This window comes from Lynx canadensis, chromosome C1 (assembly GCF_007474595.2).
Source record: "Lynx canadensis isolate LIC74 chromosome C1, mLynCan4.pri.v2, whole genome shotgun sequence".
NCBI classification, from domain to species: domain Eukaryota; kingdom Metazoa; phylum Chordata; class Mammalia; order Carnivora; family Felidae; genus Lynx; species Lynx canadensis.
This window is the reverse complement of record NC_044310.1, coordinates 209,722,458-209,744,081: the sequence shown is the minus strand read 5'-3', so window position 1 is coordinate 209,744,081 and position 21,624 is coordinate 209,722,458. Positions and strand designations below refer to the sequence as shown.

At 40.6% G+C, this 21,624-nt stretch overlaps 1 protein-coding gene across 2 annotated transcripts in view; it reads right to left on the bottom strand.

Annotated features, from left to right (window-relative positions):
- Positions 1-21,624, bottom strand: part of COL4A3 (collagen type IV alpha 3 chain) — a 137,075-nt gene that overhangs the window by 56,082 nt on the left and 59,369 nt on the right. For both annotated transcript variants that reach the window (XM_030325810.1, XM_030325809.1), the window contains exons 2-14: positions 14,714-14,770; positions 12,508-12,597; positions 9,751-9,795; positions 9,126-9,170; positions 7,985-8,047; positions 7,255-7,308; positions 6,431-6,457; positions 5,601-5,675; positions 3,396-3,458; positions 3,232-3,267; positions 2,376-2,417; positions 2,074-2,151; positions 315-380 (exon numbers count right to left, since the gene is read on the bottom strand). In XM_030325810.1, coding sequence (XP_030181670.1) covers positions 315-380; positions 2,074-2,151; positions 2,376-2,417; positions 3,232-3,267; positions 3,396-3,458; positions 5,601-5,675; positions 6,431-6,457; positions 7,255-7,308; positions 7,985-8,047; positions 9,126-9,170; positions 9,751-9,795; positions 12,508-12,597; positions 14,714-14,770 — 741 coding nt within the window. The remainder of the gene's footprint in view (positions 1-314; positions 381-2,073; positions 2,152-2,375; positions 2,418-3,231; positions 3,268-3,395; positions 3,459-5,600; positions 5,676-6,430; positions 6,458-7,254; positions 7,309-7,984; positions 8,048-9,125; positions 9,171-9,750; positions 9,796-12,507; positions 12,598-14,713; positions 14,771-21,624) is intronic.

Here is a 21,624-nt window from a genome sequence, read left to right as displayed (position 1 = left end):
ATGGGAATCTACCCCTGAAGCAAAGAGCACACTGTATGTTAGCTAACTTGACAATAAATTATATAATAATAATAAAAAAAAAAACAGATGTTGAAGATGAATCGTAAGATGGGTGACATTGGGCACATATACCACAGCGTAGGGATTTCAGCTAGAAGTAGGTGTAAAATAATTCTAGTATACTCATGACCTCTGCAGTAAAATACTATCATGCTTTAGCGAATATTAAGATGTAAAAGTAGATCGTATATCAAAATAGGCACTAAGGCTCTACTTTATGTTTCAAGGGAACAGCATGAGTGTAAATGACCTACTGAGGGTCCAGGAGGTCCGGATTTGCCCATGGCTCCCTTGTCCCCTTTCTCTCCCTTGAGGTCCTGCTACAAAAACAATTTCAGGTCATTACACACAGATCAAATAAGATTTTACTGCTTTTCCAGATTTCTCTATCTGTTCAATGTACTGGATTTACAAAGTACTTATGTACCTCTTGTTAACACGACACATTATTGTTTTTCACATTTCAAATGTTATACTTGTGAACCCACTGACACTAAACACAGACTTTTTTTTTCTTTTTTTTAAAGAAAGTTATCTTTTGGATCAAACTGTGTTCAACCAATTTAATTCCTGCATCAGTTTTCAATAAGCACATTCAAATCATTTTTAATGTATCTTATTTTCATTTTAATATACAGAAATTATTTTCACTGCGATCATTTTCTGAGTATATGTTATGATGAGAATTTGATTTCCATTAATCAGGTTTGTTTGCCCCCTAATTGCATTTTATTGATTGTATTTTCCCTCTTGTGAATCATCTCTTGGGGAATCAGTTTTTTTGTTTTTTTCAAACTTGATTTTTTCCCCCTTGATCAAATCTTCCAGATCTAGATTTTGTCAAAATAAGATTTTTTTCCTGTCAATTTCTAGCCAATACAATTTTAGACTTTATTAATTTTATTTTTGTCAATTACCTCTTAAAAGTGGTTATCTTCCTCAGGTAAATTTTTCTCCAATTTTCAATGAGAGTTATTATTTTGATTATACCAAATTTTGCCGTGTTTTGCTTTAACTCTTTTCAGTTTTGTTTTGATAATTTCTATCACTAAAAATTATTTTAATTTTAGTTTATTTTGAGGTGATGAAAGTGTTCTAAAATTGCAGGTGGTAATACTTGTAAACCACATGAATGCACTGAAAGCCACTGAATTGTACATTAGAGAGCAAATTTCATGGTATGTAAATTATATTTCAATAATGTTGTTAAAATTAATTATAACTAAAACCCATGAATTTTATTCTTTAAAATGGATGTGTGAATTACGATATGTGAATTATATTTCAATCAAGCTATTATTGAAAATAATCACAAGTCTTAAAAAGAAGGATGATTTGTGTTTATTTCTTCCACAAGAAAATTGTTAGTTAACCCCTCACTTCCCTCCCCCCATCCCAGGCATTCCAGGATCAACCTAGTGTCTAGGTTTGGGGTATTATATTGTGATTCACTTTTTCTGAGCATTCAATTCAGTTCTATATCCTGGTCTTTCCAGCTACCCCATGGTAGGAACAAAATGCAAATGTTAATGTCAAAAAACAGGGTCACAGTGTCCTGGGAGAGAAATTAGGGCCTAATGGCCCCTGGAGTTATAATGGCAGATAAAAATGTCTCAGTTGGTTACAATACCAGTCCACCCATATCTTTAGGTCATTACTATCCAGTTGGATCAGAGCCATATAACCATTTTGTTATCATTTATTCAAACATACTCACTGAATCCCCATCTGAGTTGGGAACAGTGAGAAGGGATGGGGATAAGAGGTGAGCAAAGTTAGATCCAGGCTCCACCTTCCAGAATCTTGGAAGCTGCTTGCCTCTGATCTTGCCTCACATCCCTGTCTCATTGTTTTCTGGTTCTCCAGTAAAAGATGGGGATAAAATAAAATCCAGAGGTTCAGGCAGGGCTGAACTGGGCTTAGATGGAACTTATAAAAGAGGTAAAAAAGATCGCAAGGACCTCCCCCCAGAAGCGAGAAGACACAACCCTAGTAATAAAGTGGAAGAGTTACCGTTCTGTTATCTGGGCCGGTTAGCGTCACAATAACCGTTCCTGGTGGTCCAGGGGGTCCTGTCAATCCTTTCACACCCTAAACACAAATACACTCAGGAATGCAAAGCTGAACAACATCACCTTTGCTTTTTTGAAAGACAGATGCTCCTTCCCTGTTGGTTCTTCGGTGAGAAGATAGAGCCAATGATAAAGCAAACACACGCGTTTATTTCAGTGTCACTCAGTGACTGAGACGTATAGGTTGGTTGCTCTGAGACTTACAATGTCTTGCCCACAAATAAACCCCAGTATTTGAATTACCCGCTCTCCTTTTTGTCCTATCACATTATCGCCCATGTGACCCTGTAAGAAAAGACAAAACAAAATTATTTAAAAAAAAAAAAATGACTATGAATGGTCTAAACCCACTGAAGTGCCAATGTTTGTAACTGACCATTTACATTTTAATTATAATGTCAGTATTGTCAAAGTTATTTTAGCTATTTCTTGGAGGAGAGAGGCACACTATGTTTCTTTCAAAAGTGGAGATCGTGAAATGCAGAAAGCTTACGGGATATACTTAATAGGGCAAATGAAGGCATGATGTGGCATGGGGAAAGGAAACCAGCTCAGAGGACATTTATCTGGCTCAGCCACTAGCTGGTTACCTAACTTTCTGATGCCCTAGTTTTCTCATCTTAAAAAGAAGAAGCAAGGGTAGCTGAACTTTGGGATTCTGAAATTCCTAGAGAGGCTAAGAATACAATTCAGTCTTCAGTAGTAATTTAGTGACATGAGAGAAGAGAAAGACATGCAGGGCCCTTCATTACTGGCTTAAGATCAGGTTGGTTTGGGGAACAGTCCGCTGCAAAAGTTTATAGGATAAAGTATTGGGTGATCAGTAGGATTATCAGAAATGGGAAACCTACGGACTTGCCCTTTCCTGATACGGAGCTCCTTATAACTGAACTATCAGGGATCAAGTTACTAAGTGCAGGGAGAAGGAAGTGAGGGGTGCAGAGCTGTCTGCCCCATTCCTTTCCATGGATTATTCCAGGGAATAATCCTGTGGCTTCCAGAGAGGGTCTGGGCAGTGACCACATGTCCAATCAGGCCAGGTTTGGCTTTTAGCTTGCTTAGGGGTTCTGGCTGTTGTGACACACAAACTATAATCTACCTTAGGTCCCGGAGGTCCCATGGTTCCTGGAAAGCCCTAGAAAAATCCAGAAGTGAAAATTACAGCAGGAAATGTGTACCAAGCCGAAAACTCTGTGTAAAGCTTTTAGCTATAATGAATTTATTAGTTTACAGTGCCTATAGCTGTGATGGCTTCATACTCACAAAAAGCCCTGGAGGGCCAGGTGGACCAATGGGTCCAGGAAAACCTGGAAGGCCTGGTAAGCCCTGTAAATTAAGAGAAGAGGAGGGTAAGTTTAAGTTTACTTCTTACCTAAGAACAATGTCCATTAATTAAATCTATTAATTAATGAAAGTTGAGGAGCATGATGGCTCTCATTCATGGCTGCAGTTAATTACAAAAAAAAAGGGGGGGGTGGGGAAAGGAAAAAAAAAAGGTGCCTAAAAGCACGTTGCCATGTAGGACAGGTTGCCAGAGATACCTGGATGGTAACACTTCCAGGAGCATGACCAGAGCCGTTGCTTTACTTTAGAAGGGTTTTTAAATCTTTGAAATTTTGCTTTTGTCTGTGTGTCTGTCTCTCTGTCTGCCTGTCTCTCAGCCAGGCATACTCCTCCCATAGGGCTTTCCACCTGCTCTCCTTCTGTCTAGAATCCTCTTCCCCCAGACATCTAGAGGACCGACTTCCTTTCCCTTTTCTTATTTTCACTCAAATGTCATCCTTTCCCAGCCCGCCCAATGTAAAGCCACAACCCTCCTTCCAACCTGGACACTCCTTTATCCCCTGGCCCTGCAGTCTTTTCCTCCTTGGCATTTTTTACTATCCAACCAACACTTATTAATTTACTTTTTTTTTTTTTTCTATTTTCCCCTACTAGAATGTAAGCTCCATGATGGCAAGAATTTTTTTTGGGGGGGGGGGGTGCTGATTTGTGCACTGTGGTATCTCTACAGCCTAGAATAGCTCCTGGCATATAAGTGGCATGTAATTCATGTTTCTCGTATACATGAATGTCCCACTGTTAGATCTTCATCAGTAGCATCCTGTAGTACCTAGCCGACACTCAATGCACACTTAAAGGACACATCAATGTCCCAGATGGCTGCGATCTCTTCTTACTGGATCCCTTTCCTTCAGCATCAGGCCCCTTAAACATTTCTTAAACAAGAACAATCAAGAGGCATCATGTTCTGTATCTTTCCTCAAAGGTCGGTAAAGCCTCCTAAGCATGTCATTCTGCCATTTTGTGGCTCACCATTGGTTGGCAGGGGTCACCATCCAGGAGCTCAACAACCTAAACTCAAACTCTTTGACTCACTTAGACAAATTTCCAGAAATTTCCACATATACTTCTGAACTAAGTTAAAATATTTCTGGTTTTAACCTGGAAGTTAGTACCTGTGCCTGAGGTCTACCAAAAAATCCTTTTGGATCACAAAGTAAAGCAAACACAGTCCCCCAAATGGCTGTGTGTCTTTGTATGCATCTGGGATCACACTCAGATCTACATACATATGGATCAGAAAGTAAACCACTCTACAGGAAAAAGGCACATTTAAATAAAACCCACTTACTCCTGCAAATTTTGTAATAGGGCTATTACTTAACAATATAGTTTTAAATGATATTCAATGTATGATACAAACCTATGCTTGATTTCAACAAATACAGAGTAAGTGGAACATAACTATTCCTTGAACATTCCTTCTTAGGTGTAGAAAAGCCTGGGTAATTGAGATTTAAGAAGAGATTAAAAGACTTATGAACAAAATCATCCCTTTATGTTAGTTTCATGGAGTTTCTCATAAAGTGAATATTCTAGAGTGAAATGAAGTCGACATGTAAACAGAAGACATGTGAATGTCTACTGCAAATGTTCTTGCAGTTGTCAGAGGTGGGGGTGGAGCATAGGTGGAATGTACAAATGTCCAGTTATAAATAAATGAGTCTTGGGGATGTAAGGTACAGCATAGTGACTATAGTCAATAACATCATATTCCAGATTTGAAAGCTGCTAAGAGAGTAAAGTTCTCATCATAAGAAAAAAAAATATTTGTCACGGTGGTGATGGATGTTAACTAGACTTATTGTGGGGATCATTTCACAATATGTACAAATCTCTGATCACTACCCTCTACACCTGAAACGAATATGTCATATGTCAACAGTATCTCCATGAAAAAAGAAAACAAAACAAAAAAGAAAATGGAAAACAAACAATAAAAATGTTCCTAAGAGGGGGAGGAAAAGATCTAGGGGAAGAGAGAGAGAGGAGGGGCAGAGACAAAGACAGAGATGCGGAGACACAGAGAAGGGAGAAAGAGTGAGAGATGGACAGACAGAGACAGAGAAAGAGAGCCAGAACCAGAGAAATGAGAATGAGAAGACCATCCCTGAAGTGCTATACCTGTAATCCTGGGGCTCCTGGCAACCCGGGGTCACCTCTTCCATCAAGTTCTATACCTTCTGCAGCAGGAGCTCCCTTGAAAATAAAGAACTTCATCAACTGTAACCAATGTGATATTTGCAAAGCTCCTTTAAATTGCTTATTCAAACTTCTGCTTCAAGGATAAAAGTGCTTTTCAGGGCATACACGTAGAGAAAAGATTTAAAATTACTCAGTTTGGAAGAGATCTAAGATTTTCATATATCCTAAGATAGACAATTTCCTGGGCAAGCAAGAAAGACATAAGAATGACAGAGCATTTCTCAAGATTCCAGAATTAGTGGCAGCTCCGGATCTGGAAGTCGGGACCCTGAGCCGGACGTCAGTTCTTTCCTCCTAGACTCTATTTCCTTCAAGGATTTTCCAAACCTTGTATTTCTTAAGAGGTATTTACAGAAAGAGCTAAAAGAAGTTGTCTGATAGGAACAAATATCATGGTCCAATTATTAACTGGTTTCTGAATTAATTATGAAACCTGATTTGGAATCGCTTATATCTCATCATTTAATGGAACCCCTTTCAGATGTACCATTAGAGATTTCCTTTCTTTCTTCTTCTTTTTTTTATCTGTTTATTTTGAGACACAGAGAACGCATGAGCAGGGGAGGGGCAGACAAAGAGGGAGAATCTCAAGCAGCCTCCATGCTGTCAGCGCAGAGCCCATGCGGGGCTCCAACTCACAAACCGTCTTGAGATCAAGACCTGAACGGAAGTCAAGTTGGACATTTAACTCACTGAGCCATGCAGACGCCTCGGAGATTTTCAATACTAATATGCCACACATGACTTACCTTTTCTCCTTTCAAGCCAACAGCACCCTAAGAAAAGGAAACCAAATACACAGAATCACTGCTTTGTCCTCACTGCTATTCAACCCCTCTCTCGCTGTATACTTCCCGCTGGCTTTTAAATATGTTCAACTTTCTTTCATTTAAAGAAACAAAACCTCCCCTTAATCTCCCCCTGCCAGTACTGCCCATATCTCTTCGTCATGTCATCTGCAACCTTCCCATTCTGTTCAGATCCCATTCACTCCTCAGTCCCACACCTGCCTCATGCCCCATCCATGCTCAAAGTGTTCTTTGCTAAGTCCTGCAATGATGGTGATGTTGTTAAAGTCAATGACAAGTTGTCAGATCTTCGTGGACTTCTCGGCAACATTGGGCAGCTGTCTGCCACTCCCCTCTACGGAAATACATCTTTCCTAGGCTCCCATCATCTATTCCTTCTGGTTTTCTTTCTACCACCAGGGGCCCCTCCTCCTTACGGGCTTATCCTCCTTGACCCGGACATCCCTTGCTAGAGCTTTCTAAGTCATGTCCAAGGCTCTTTTCTCCTTATTCTTGCTCCTTGAGTCACCACCATCCAGGGCCTCTCTGAGCAGATCTAGCTGCCTTTCAGTCATCTCCGCTTAGATGTCTCAAATGCAAAATGAAGCCTCAAAGTGCAAACCTGAATTCAACGCATTTATTCATTCATTCGCCACCCATTAGTTGAATGTCTCCTCTCAGCTGCTCTAGACTTTCCCACAGTCTTGACGGATTTCAGCATACGGCCATTCTGGAGTAAATGGCTTGTGTTTACACTTTATACAGAGTTAGAAATGGACACCTACCGGGATCCCTGGGTAGCCTGGTATCCCCGGAAGGCCTGGAAACCCTTGCTCACCCTGGAAGACATACAAAGCTTGTCATTCTTTCTTAGTTGTTCTAGAACAGCCTATTGAGATCTTTTCCCTGTTTCTGTCTTCCAACCCTGCAGTGGTAAATCTAGACAAAGTAACCCAAATTCCTTATGGCTGCTGGGTCATGAGGCTGAAGGCCAGAAAACCATTATCTTAATTGAAAACAGGATTAGAATCTACTATTTCTCAAATTGTGCATAAATGGCAAAAGTCTAATTGTGCCAAGAACTTTTTAATTGCTGTTTCCTTGAAACTTTACTAATTAGTTCTTTCATGGCCACCATTCTGGGAAAAGGAGAGTGCGGTCAGGAAACAAAGAGGATGAGTGAACACTGCAAAGTTCAGTCGTTCCTTGCCAAAGACCAATTTTGCATTCCACGCTTTTGGTTTCTGATTTGCATACACTCACAACCTCAGGCGAAAGTAACCAGGTGAGGTCCCCCCATCCTTCTGTGGGAGAACATGAGAGAACGCCCCCCAAAAGACAATCAGAAATCAAACCAGAGGAGGAAAGAAAACCGTTACGTTTCTGTATGCACACTATTGGTTTTGGCTAAAAGGATCTTTCGAGGAAAGCCTGTGCCGTCTCATTCCTCCTTCACCTTGATTGACTCATTTGGCAGAATGTTTCCCGACCAGCTCCTGTGTGAGGAGCACATACCTTAGAACCATTGCACCCTGGTACACCAGCAGGTCCATATGGTCCAGGATGGCCCGGGGTGCCCTGGAAACACAGCAAGTCTCAGAAAGGAGACATAAGCACCAGACCCCAGGAACAAGCGACAAGAGTGAGGAACCCAAGGTGAGGAAAAAGATGGGCTAATTTAGAGAGTTATTTAAACACAAATGGCTATTAATAGTTAAGTAGTATTTACAGTTATTTTAGATCACTTAAATAAAAATCATAGCAAATAAAATGGGCTAACAAAACCAAAAATTACCAAGTGAGATACAGATATTTTAGATATAACAAGAGACCTTTCTATACAAAATGAAGTCCCTTAACGTGCTGTTTTAAGCTGGAAGAAAAAAGGAAAAAGAAGAGGGATATGTGCATGAAGTAGCTATTATTTTACTATTCTACACTATTCAACAGAGATAATCTATCTTATTCCATCTATTCTATTCTACTCTATTCTGATCTATTCTATTCTGATCTATCCTATCCTATCCTATCCTGTTGTATTCCACTCTATTCCACACTACACTCCATTCCATTTTATTCCATCTATCCTATCCTATCCTATCCTATCCTATCCTATCCTATCCTATCCTATCTCATCTATTCTAGTCCATTCTATCCCATCCCATCCCATCCCATCCCATCCCATTCCATTCTATCTCATCTCATTCCATCCCATCCCATCCCATCCCATTCTGTCTCATTTATTCCCATCCCATCCCATTCTGTTTCATCCTATCCCATCCCATTCTATCCTATCCCATCCCATCCCATCCCATTCTGTCCCATTCCATCTCATCCCATCCCATCCCATCCCATCCCATTCTAACCCATCCCATACCATCCCAACTCACTCCACGCTATACCATCTCATACTGTCAAGCCCCATTCTGTCTTGTTCCACTTTGTACCATTCTATTCTGCTTGGATTTCAGGAAATACGGTTTGGCTTGTATGTCCTACAAATTGACACTCTAATATATTATGTGATTCTACTGTGACATTTTCATCATGTAGCATATGTCTCAGTACCCATTTCCATGCACTATTGCTTTAACCTCTTTATTAAAATGCGCTTTCTTTTTATTTTTTAACTTTACATATTTTCCCCATTACTTACTGGAAGCCCAGGAGGACCTGAGAATCCTGGCAATCCAGTTATTCCCTAAAGACACAGAAAAGGGGAAGGTGGCAAGAAAAACACTTTTAAAACGTTCAACCTGAAAACAGAAACTTATTTGCATTCTAATAACCCCATCCTGCAACTGTAATCAGGAATGGCTAAAATCTATTTGAAAAACAAACAAAAAAGTTTTGACAAACTTTTCTAAATCTTACATTTATAAAACTTTTTAAAAGAGATGATTAAGATCTTTTTTTGCCTTTTTGGATAGATTTTTAAGGCATAACTTGCATATAGTAGAGTGCCCTAAGCTTCTGCAAACAGCTTGAGGGACGTTTACAGATGTCTGCACTACATATTGTTATTACCGCCACCCCATCCAGACAGTGAACATCCCTACCCCCTCCAGCCGGTTCCCTCACACCTTTCCCAGTCCATCAGTACCCACCCCCAACATAGTGACCACTGTTTTCTGCCACTCCAGATCACTTTTACCTGTTCTTGACCTTCAACTATAGAGTGTAGCATACAGAATGTACTCCTTTGTGACATCTGTATAACTTTTACAGTGCAGAGTTCTTATTTTTTATAAAGAAGAAGACGGACCGGTTGGACTACTAACCCTTCCACCTTTGGGACCGGTGAGTCCTGGAAGTCCTGGTGAGCCCTAGATCCAACATAAAAAAAAAAACCAAAAACAAACCCAAAAGGCAAACACTGGAAATCATGTGGCACTAAGAAACCCATAAATTAAAAGTCGCCGTTTTATTCATACACCAGCCTGTTTTGCTCTTGTGATTATTTCAGTGTCAACACAGTAAATTGCTTGTTTGTTTAATTGGAGCTAAAATATTTATCGGAAAGGACAAACAAAAATTCAGACAAACCCCTGCTACTCCATGTGGGGGGGTCAGGGGGGCCCGTAGCATTAGCATCACCTGGAAGCTTGTTAGCAAAGCAGGCTCTCAGGTCTCCCCCACCTCTCAGACGGGTTGACTCAGAATCTACATTTTCACAAGGTTAGAAAATGATTCGTGTTCGCACTGACGCCTGTGAAGAGCTGCTGTAAAAGCCCCACGTTAGCCAGACAGCTGCTGAGGTCTGATAAGGGTAATGATACAGTTACAATGGGGGATGAGAACGGCAGCCAATATTTCTGTGCATGAAAAACACTTTATTAGCAAAATGTGCCTGGCACGCACACATAAATAAATAGCAAAGCAAGAACTGCCTGAACCAGAGATAAACTAGCTTCGGGCATCTAATAAATGCAGTTTAGAGGCCTTGTTTCTTAGGGAATTACCTTAAATGGAGACTGTCTGAACCCGGCCACTTGATGGGAAAGTTCCATCGTCCAAAAGCGGTTTTGATCATTCCTGGGACTTTCAGTACGTTTTGGTATTTTTTTATTTTTTATTTTGAGAAAGGGGTTGTTACAGAGCCTTCTGAGATTGGATGGTCAAGGCTAAAGTGGGCCTTCACCGAGGGGGTGGAATTTTGCTTGTCTGTGTTCCCCTCCCCTGCTGCATGCTCTGTGTTACGATGCAGAAGACCCAAGAGTGACTAGGTTTTATGTCCCCATTAGAAATGTTCTTCATGCATAAAACACTTAAAATTAAGAGTGGAAATTTTTTAACCTGAAAACTCCATTTGGTCAGGTTTAATAGGCTCTAATTGTCTGCCTTGGATCAAATTATCTTTTGTGTGGCTACATCGATAAAGCACACTGTCGTCCTATACGAACTCCATGACAACACGATACACAGATATTCTTTTCTTTTCTTTTCTTTTCTTTTTTATATGTTTTATTTATTTTTGAGAGAGTGGAGGAGGGGGAGGGGCAGAGAGAGAGAGAGAGAGAGAGAGAGAGAGAGGATCTGAAGCAGGCCGTCAGCACAGAGCCAGATGCAGGGTTTGATCTCAAGAACCGTGAGATCGTGACCTGAACCAAAGTCGGATGCTTAACCAACGGAGTCACCCAGGCGCCCCTACAATTATTATTTTAACTGATTGCAGGCTTCTCTAAAGAAACGCCAAGGTAACAAGCAGAGTGGGTGCAGAGAACAAAACAAAAAGGAAAGAGTTGGCTTGGGGTTGATCCAAGTCCAGAATTGAAGCAAATTCATTTTACTAGTGAAATGGATGAATATTCTAGGCCACACCCTGGAGGAAGGCAGAGGGATGGTCAGAGACCGAATGGGTCTGAATTCAGACACTAAACGTCCAGCATCTGGATGACTTTTTTCAAAATTAGGGTCAGAAGAAAGAGAAATGGAGAAAAAGCACATAAATGAATTGGAGAGACATGAAACGGAAGAATTCACGGAAAAAACCACAAAATTTTGCATGTTTCTTCGAACATACAGATGTGGGTTTAGTTTCTTTGGTTACAGGAGTTTGATTCTGGCATCATATAAAACCAGATTTGAACTCTGATCTTGCCACCTTTCACTGTGGAGTCCAGGATGAGTTAATTATGGGCTCCGAGTGTCAGTTTCCTCATCCCTAGAATGGAGATGAGAATATGAGTCACCATAGTCAGGATTTCTGGGACCGATGTGAAGAGTAAACGAGATACAGTCCAGAGTAAACGTCCCAATGCTTCACATGGAATAGAGTCGCAGTAGATGTTGCCTGTGATTACCACTTAAGTATACCACACATTTGGGAAATTTAAAAAGACTCTGCAGGAATCAGTGACAATTATCTTTCAGAGCTTATTAGTTAGTGCATAGCTTGCTGGAGGCCAGCAGTCCGGGGAACAACCACGTGAGTGCAGGAGAGCCCAGGCTTAAGTTTAGCTAATGTCCACAGCAGGAAAGAGCCATCAGCAAATCTAGCGGTTATGTAGTTATTTAGCAAATCCTCTAGGGTATTTATTTAAACAAAGCCCTTTGTTGTATCACAGACTTTAGGATAAAAATGTGTGATGAGTTGAGAAAGAGGGACCCATGAAAAAAGAGAAGGGTGTGGCAAAAAGAAGAGTATCCGAGGAAGGAGAATTCCAGAAACAAGGAAAGACAAGTGTTTCAAGAAGAGAGCGATCCGCAGGGTGTGAAACAAAGCAGAAGGGTGCGGGTCAGATAAGGACACAAAAGTCATGGGTGATTTCTGCAGGAATGTTTTCAGGGCAGGAGGACCAGAGGCAAATTATTGCCGGCTGGAGAGTGAATAGTAAGTGGGGTTAGTTTGTTTTTTTAAATCCTGACAGAGAAAGGAAAGACAGGGGGAGGGATGGCAATCCTTTGCTTACAGGACTTGAAAGATCTAGGGGAAATTTCATATTTGTATGGGGAACATCTGCATGCTTAAGGACTGAAAGAGAAAAGCTAACATCAAAAAGAAAGGGATGGCCAAGAGAGCTTAGAAACTGACATACCTTGGGTCCCTGCGGTCCAGGCAAGCCTTCGGGACCTGGGAACCCCTTCTGGCCAGGAGAACCAGCGGGTCCAGGAAAGCCTTTCTCCCCCTGTTAAAACCAGAACAAGATAAGAAACACACAGAATAGCACCGCCCAGCAACAAACACACCCACAACCGTTGCTTTCTTTTCTTTACAACTTAATGATAACATTTGGCACGTATTTTTTCCTTGGCTCAATAAAATTCGCACTCAGCAGTCAGCATAACAGTAAGTGGAAGGCTACCGGCTGTTAGCATTTGTCTGTAGTCTTGCAAGCGATTGCCTTTGGTCTGGTAGGAACTACTTTTCCCCAAAAGGTGGGGCTACACAGAGCAGAGATTAAGAGAAAGGGAATCGGGAACTGGGGGTGGGAAGCCCAAATAGAAAGCTGAGATTAGCGCAGTGTGTTTGCTGGGAGATGGCGAGAGAGTGAGGCTAAGGCTCAAGAATGTGTTTGGGGAGTGTGCATAATTGCTGTGGTAGCTTGAAAAGAACAACGTGCAGGCTATCAGTTTTAGTCCTTTCTTGATTACACAGGAATTAGTAATCCAATCTATTTGTGTAGGAGATGCAGGAGATATCAAGAGTGGCATAACCAAAAGGGTGAGTGGAATAGTTTTTTTTAGAAAGAGTTAGATGCTAGTATGACAAAGCCCTTAGTAACTAGCGAAAATAATTTAGGCCCAGTGCATCACGTGGTTCTACCAACAAATAATTTTCCCGACGTGGATCCTGGGATTTCACTCTAATAGTAAAGGTCGCTGGCTGATTCAGTCAATTTAATTACACCACTGGCAAATTAAATTAAAAAAAAAAAAAGAGAGATCAAGTTGGCTATTTCATATTGTTGTGTGTACACAGCCACATCCCATAAAAAGAAACAAAAGAGTTTGCTACACCCCTCCCCAAACCCAGTTACCCACACACATTCTAGAGTAGCAGCTTGCACATAGCAGGGACTCCATAAATTCTTGAATGCAAGAACAAATCCCAGCTCTCCAACACGGATCTGAGTATATACATTCATAGCTGCAGGGAAAAACCTAACTCAAACTACACATCAATTATAGAATAACTGGAAATAAATGTAATAATTATTATAGTTAGTATATAAATTATATGTAAATCATTTTATCTAAAGAGCTAGAAGCATGTTCTAAAATATTTTTAGTCACCCTTCACTATTGTTAAGCAATTCATTAGCATCCCGGAGGAAAGGGTTTTGTAAACAAAGAAAAAACTTTAGTTCTGCCTCTGTCTTAATTATCACAAATTGCAAGTTAATGGAGCGAATTAATGAGATTTCATGGCATTCTTTTTTTTCTTGAAGTCTGCAATGGAGCTACAGGTTTCCCCCCCGCTATCCGAAAGCACAGAGTTCCTACGAAACTTTTCTCAAACTGAAATGGTACAAAGCAAAGAGTATCTCCGCTTTCTAAAAGTTCGAATTACACCATTTCACTTTTGTGAAAAACTTACATTAGTATGGTAATTTTTTTTCACAGAAGCAAAAATCCTCTTTGGAGATCTCTTGCTTAGCAGAAACAAAGGTCAAGGTCGGTCTTTCCTAAAAAACGAATTACCGCCAGGCGAGCTTTCAAAAAGCGGGGGGCACCTGTACTACTTCCTCGTGCTGAATTTTGGCCTCAACCAGAGTGCTGCTGCAGGATTCGTTCACTAGGGGGCGCGCCTGCACCAGTGCTGCAGGACTCAAGTCTGCGGATGTCAATGTCTGGGTCAAAGTGAGTGAACAGAGCTGTTTCCAGTTGTTCTTTCGTGTTTATCAACATTGTAAATAGGGTTATACATATAGACGCATTCTTATAAATCTTTCTTTTTTGCTAACAGACCAAAAGAGTTAGAGTTTAACTGACGGTATTCACACCAGTTGTCTGAAACTTTCTAGAAGGCTTTCTTTTTTTCCTTTTTTCTTTTTCCTTTCCTTTCCTTTCCTTTCCTTTCCTTTCCTTTCCTTTCCTTTTTTCTTTTCTTTCTTTCTTTCTTTCTTTCTTTCTTTCTTTCTTTCTTTCTTTCTGTTAATGTTTATATATGATTTCTTTAAAATTTGATTTGGGGAATGGAATAACACATTGTGGGTCTTTCTGCTATTAGGCAAAGAAGAGTGAATTCTTGGATGAGCTCTGCAGAGGAAAAAAAAGCAATATTTAAGATTTTGTTTTTACCTTCTCTCCTTTGATCCCATCACAGAAGCACTGGCCTTTGTCTTTACAGACACAGCCCTAGGAAAAAGGGAAAAAAGAAAGAGTTTTGTTTAACAACAACTTAATAAATCCTGACTGACAGGGCAAAAGCAAACATATTTTTCTGTTCTTTGAGCATTAAACACTATTCGTTAGGAGCCATGTGATACTGGGGCAACATTATCAACAGAAATAGAGTTGAAAAGTGAGATGTTGCATGTAGGAGAACTCTCGGGTGAGTGTGTATCATTTTTATCAAATGTAGGAATTTTAAGCTATGCAAAATACAAAAGTCATCTATCCTTTTTTTCAGGATAATGTATCATTGAACCACATGAAATTGACATAATTGTAAGCAGAAAGTGGTCTAATGTTGGCAAATTTCTTAGGTTTAACATAACGTACATATATGCATATGCGTATATGAACTGGTCATATCTTCCATAGGTGACTCGAACGGTTTCTTTTCCTGAAATGATGTTCAACACTGAGAAAAGTTGATCAGTATCCACCATGTGTCTTTAAGGGGAACAATCTAACTCACTAATGTTGGTATCAAAATGTTCTTACTTTAAAACAAAACCAAAAATTTAGCTGGGAGCTTGGGACCGCTTATCCTGTCTAAGCGGTCATTGGGACACAGTTTAAAACCTATGCACCTGCCAACTCTAATAAAGGTCAATTTTTAAAAATTTCTCTGCCAGCAGAGGGACAAAAAAGTAGTTTAGAATACTGGATTTGCAATGTGTTTTGATACATGTTCTATGTTTATATATTTATCTTTTTAAGTTTTTTTTTCCTTCAGGTTAATATTAACTGAGAACTAGTTTGCTTTCCACAGGAAAAGGATATTAATCGACAGCAAAAGGCAGGGCAAGTCTAGGGCATGTGCTGGCTGGTTGGTAGGAAAAATAAAAGAGAGATCGCCTCAGATATTTCCAAAGTGGAAGATCCTAGTTATGCAATTAAAATAAGATACACAAGCGAAAACATCCTCAGTTAAATATATTTCCTGAGACTAGGGCAGTAGGCTATGTTGCCCTTCAAGGAAAGGAAGCGTATAGTAATTTTCAGATGCCACATTTATATACCTCACAATTTATATGAATGGAGAGTGACTGATTGAAAAGGAAAATCTACATTCTCCCCAAGGGTTGGATATTTGGTATTTTTTAGAAGGCTGCATTTTTCTTTCTTCCCAGATGTTTGGGGTCAAGTCCTACCCTGACTTAATTGTTCAATCTTGTCTTTCTAGAGTTTTAAGCTTTTATGCTCATTTCAGTCACATACTTAAGCACACTCCATGAAAGCAATAGTTCCAAAGTGTGGATCCCCAGACCAGCAGCATCCGCATCACCTGTGAACTTGTCAGAAATGCAAATTATTGGCCCCACCCCACACCCGCTGAATCAGAAACCCTGGGGGTGCGTCTCACTATTCTGTTTTAATAAACTCTCGATTCTGATACCACAACTTTAAATTAGCATCTAAAATCTGAGTCTGCAAGATAGAGCTCATTCTCTGTTTCTGAACACTAGATCATGGGAGACACGAATTTGCACATCTGTTTTTTTGTTTGCCATGTCTTTCTTCCTGTCATTCCAAGCAAGTAGTCAGGATTTTGTGTCCCTTACTTCAGGGATGCTTTTGTCACTTGGGTGAAAGCAAAAGCTTCCTGAAGACAAGAGTCCTTCTGGCTTTTGTTTCTGTTTTAAATACCTGCTGACAGTTGGTCCCAAGAGTGGAGGGTCACGCAAGCAGCTCCCACACAGCCTCTGGAGGGGGCAGCAGGGCCTCAATAAGGAGTCTGAGTCCCACATCCAGGGAGAGCACCAGGCATTGGGCAAGAAAGCTCAACCCTCCCAAGGACCCAATGCTCTATTTCAAATGGTGATGGCAGGCCACTGTTTTCCAATGGACATTGAGCATCTCTGATTCTTCCGCCTCCCAGACACAACACAGCACGTTCTGAGAATCTCTGAACCACAGGTAATCCTCTAACCTCTGAGAAGGTGCATGGAAGCCATGAGATAGGCCAAATTAATTTTATTTCTCAAAGTAAAAGCCATATTTGCCATACATTACTGGAAATCTGTCAATGTCAGTTTGAACAAAGAAGTGTTTGCCGAACTCCCTCAAATGCAATCAGGTCCTCCTTCTTGTTTGCTCCCATGGACCACTTGTAGTTATGTTTAATGTATATTTCCCCTAATGCCCCTAGGCCCTAAGAGGGAAGGAATTAGAGTCTTCTTCACGCTAGTAGCCGTGGTGTTTAATAAATCCTGGATAAACGCTTGTGGACTAATTGAATGGGTCAATGGGTTGATGGAAAACTAGTAATTTGTTTGTATCCTATCTGGACCTGGAATTTCAAGGTATTTGAATCATATGACTATTGTCACGCTGCCATGACTAAGACATTTTCTCTGCTCGTGAATTAGGCAAAACTATGGTTGAAGTGGCCAAAAGTGAAATAGAATGTTTGGCTATTTTACTACATGTTAAAATTAACAAAGGCTAGTTAGTTGTCAGTTGCTTGCACTTAAAAATATTTTTTAAAAACTTAAAACCCTGGGAAGAATCAAAAAATAGTGCAATGAACCCTTATGTATCTTCTCATCTAGGTGTGGCAACTGTTACCATCTCTCTCTCTCTCTCTCTCTCCCTCCCTCACACACTCACATGCACTCATGCTCTTTTTGCCAAACCATTCAAAAGTAGACTACAGACCATGATACTTCGCCACTAATGTTTCTGCGTGCAACTCCCCCAAACAAGAGTATGTTCTTATCCAGTTGAAACATCATTCCTGAACCTGCAAAATCAAGACTAATGCAGTAACTTCAGGCTACTAGTTTTAAAGTTAGACCTTATACACGATTCTTGATGACCATTAGAAAATGGGAAGCTGTTTAATTTGTAGCAAATCTTTCATTTCATACCATAGGTTTGGTCTTGATCAATACTTTTACCTATAACCAATACATGAAGTCGTATCCCAACCAGTGACAGTCACAGTTCTAAGGAAGAATCCTTAGGACTCACACGGGTGGTATTATTCAGGGGTTGGGTGTGGAGCTCTCTGTGTCTGACCATACTGTTCCTTTGAGTTCCCTCTTGCCTGGGGTCTGGCTTCTTATCATCACCCATAGTGACTCTGCTCCCCTTTTCTGATCATCAAAACCACAGTTCCTGAGTTTTTACATGATTATCCTTCAGTTTGGATCTTGAAACATTGGGGGCAACATATTTAGCTTTTGTTTGCATTTGGTTTCATTGTCTTTACATTAGGGTAAAAGCCCTGTTTGATGGTTCAAAAACATCTGGTTAACTGAAAAAGTTCGTTAAAGCGAGAAAGCAGAAACAAATGAACAAACAGGTCCATGAACATGTTAGACATTTTATAACTTACAACATATACGTCTACACCAATTCTTCAGTCTTATGAAAGAGGGTCCAGGTCTTTTCCTTGGGAATGGGTCTGCTGTTGGAATTCTGTGACGTCATTCTTGCGAAGTCACACCCATAATGCACCACTGACAATGTCAACTTTTGCTTTCTTTGAAACAGACCAATTGCTGAAAGATGCTTATGGAGCAATCTGAGTAGAGTTCTTCTAGATATCAAACGAAGTTCTTCTCTAACTTCTTAAATGTTTTCTCAGCCACACTTAACTGGATAGCAGTTTTTCTATCATCTGATTAAACCTTTCAACCTAGTTGTCACAGCAATCCAAGTGTTATGCATTTGTATTTAACCAATTTGGCATTTAATATTTCATGAAATTCCTTTGTTATAATAATATGTACAACTGGCAGAAACCACTAACTCTTGGCAATCATAAAACTCCACCAATGGAATAAGCATATGGAATAGCATATAAGCATATGCTAGTGTGAGGGAGAAGCCTAAGGGATGGGTCTCAGGTGGGCAGTGCCAGTGGGCATCGACTGGTCTGTTATGGAGCAGGCATGGAGAGTTCTGGTCAGTCCAGGAGTCACTCAAAAGCAGAGTCATCGAGAGAGGATCTACTATACTCTCTATTCATCCATCATGTCACCCACATGCAGGTGGTCATTACTGTTGCCAAGACTCCAGAGCCAGGTCCAGGGCTATTTCTATGCCTGGGTTAGCAGAGATGTTCCCAAACTGTTCCAGCTTTAATTTGCAGTTAAAGTGGCAAGGCATGGCCTGCCTATATATCTGCAAAATTGGACTGACTAGGACTTCAGAGAATGTGACAATTTTGCTGACATGTAGATGCTCCACCTGATTAAATAAGCTCAAAATTGTAGTCAGGGCCACTCTCTGGCAGCTGTTCAACTGCTGCTTTAGAAGCAAGTACTGCCCGTGTGATACAGTGGAGAGCCCTGGACAGGGCCATGGAAATTAGGCACTTCGCTTTCTGGAGGACAATGACAGTAACCCCGGACTCAAGAGAGTCATTTCTCTTTTTCAGAATCTTTTTTTTAATGTTTATTTATTTTTGAGAGAGAGACAGAGAGACAGAGACAGAGCATGAGTGGGGGAGGAACAGAGAGAGAGAGAGAGAGAGAGAGAGGGAATCTGAAGCAGGCTCCAGGCTCTGAGCTGTCAGCACAGAGCCCGACGCAGGGCTCGAACTCTCAAACCGTGAGATCATGACCCGAGCCGAAGTCAGATGCTTAAACTGACTGAGCCACCCAGGAGCCCCAAGAGAGTCATTTCTCTTAATTAAACTGTTTTTCCTCAATTAATTTTTAAATTTGCAAATATATTTGAATAATTCAAATAGATTATTTAGCTAAAAGATAGAGGGGCTATATTTTCATTTTCATTGAGTTTGATCCACTTTTTTGGACTCACCTTTGAAACACCATGGAATGTTGTTCCATGGTAGAATAGAATATGACCCATTACTTTCTATTCAAATGCTGTATCACTTAAAAGCAAGAGTGGCCAAATGCTACTAACCATTAAGAAAGCATAACTGATGGATATTTCTTAAGTAACATCTTTATGATTTTTCCTCTTCCAATAGTCAAGTACCTCTTAGTTTCCATATACCTTAATCAAGTAAGAAATCATTTCTCATGAGTGGAAAGCTCCTAATAAGTATTTTATGGGTTTTCTCACCCTGCTAACCATTAACACATCAGGAAGTGATCCAAGATTACATGACGGCTCAGCGCTTTTGCCTATTAAATAGTTAAACTTGTGAGAATAATTCATATAAAGGTCACATGCATTTTTTACAACCTCACCTAAAAGGCAAAATAAACTTCGATAGTAGAGAATCTTAAAAGGTTTAGAAGTCCAGAAATCACAGTTCTTAGGCCAGATCTACATAGGATCTATTCCTCGATTTGCCAGCTATGAACTGGAGCTTTGGACAAATTACTTAATCCTTCCAAGTTACCTCTTTGAAGATGGAAGACATTAACATCTATCCTGCAGTGTTTTTGTGAGGACGATTTGAGATGCTGTCAATACGGAGCTTGCAGAATGCCCTGTATTCAGTAAAAGACTCAGTCAAAGGGGGACCCCCCCTCTTTCTCCTTCTCCTTTCTTGCTGCAATACTCTAGGCCAAAGGACACACACGCTATTGTCTGATCCTTCCTACCATCATCCCGTCTAGCCGCCATCTTGTCTGACATTTCCTCCCGAAGTTGTTTGTCCAATGCCAAAGAACTGGTCCCGATTCCAACAGCAAGAGTAAGAGAGATTGAAAAACCAACTGTTGTTAAGCTGCAAATGAATTAAGTAGTATTTGTTACTAGTACTCTCAGAGTATACCGAATATATTAGTTGACATCATTTGTCCGTGAGCGCAGATATAATTTATTTTACTTGTTTAGTAAAATATTGGTTGGAAACCCCAATGACACTTGATGCTTCTACATGACAGGTGCCAAGTCAAGTGTATTATACAAAGGCAGCAGGCACTTCCTGGAAGGCTGATCTCAGCTGCTCTCACACTCTTCTTTTTGTCTCAGCTCCTGTCCTGCCCTTGGATCACCCATGGATCGCCCGCACATTGCCTTCTCTTCCTGGCATTGTGGCAGAAGGATTAAGGGCACTGGTTCGAGGACACACTTCCTGAGTCTACATCCCAGCTCTGCCAAGTCACTCGTATAGTTTTAGGTGATCTCTAGTGCCTCAGTTTCCACATCTGTAAAATGGGGTCAAATGGGTGAATATCGGTAAAGCACTTGGATGAGTATGTGGCATGCTTACTGAAGGCTGTGAAGGAAACCAGAATGTGTCAGCCCAAATATGCCTCTATGTCATAAAAAATTACTTTGAATTGTAAGCAGTTAAAAAGCAGTGAGTGCAGAGAAGGCTCCCCCTTTTCTGTGCAAAGGCAAGAAATAAACTCTCATTTGACTGGAGATGAATTCTTACCGGTCCAGAGGCAGCATCAGAGGAATCTGAAAATAAACCTTATCCTCCTAGTTACTCCTGCACCATTTACTAGCTCTCCCCAAAACCCCTTTGTCTTGTTAATTCTTCACAAATTTATTACTTCTTTGTCTAAAAGGTATAAAAGCTTCCTGCTCTGTTCACTTCTTTGGTTCTTCACTCCCTTGTGAGGGCTCCCATGCACATGTAAAATTTTAATGAAATGTGTGTGATTTTCTCCTGTTAACCTGTCTTTGTCAGTTTAGTTTTTAGACCCAGCCAGGGGCCCTAAGAGGGTTAAGGAGAGGGGTGCCTGAGGGGCTCAGTTGGTTAGGCGTCCGACTTTGGCTCAAGCCATGATCTCACCGCTTGTGAGTTCGAGCCCCACGTCGGACTCTGTGCCGACAGCTCGGAGCCCGGAGCCTGCTTCGGATTCTGTGTCTGTCTCTCTCTGCCCCTCTTCTGCTCGCACTCTGTCTCTGTCTCACTCAAAAATAAACATTAAAAAAAT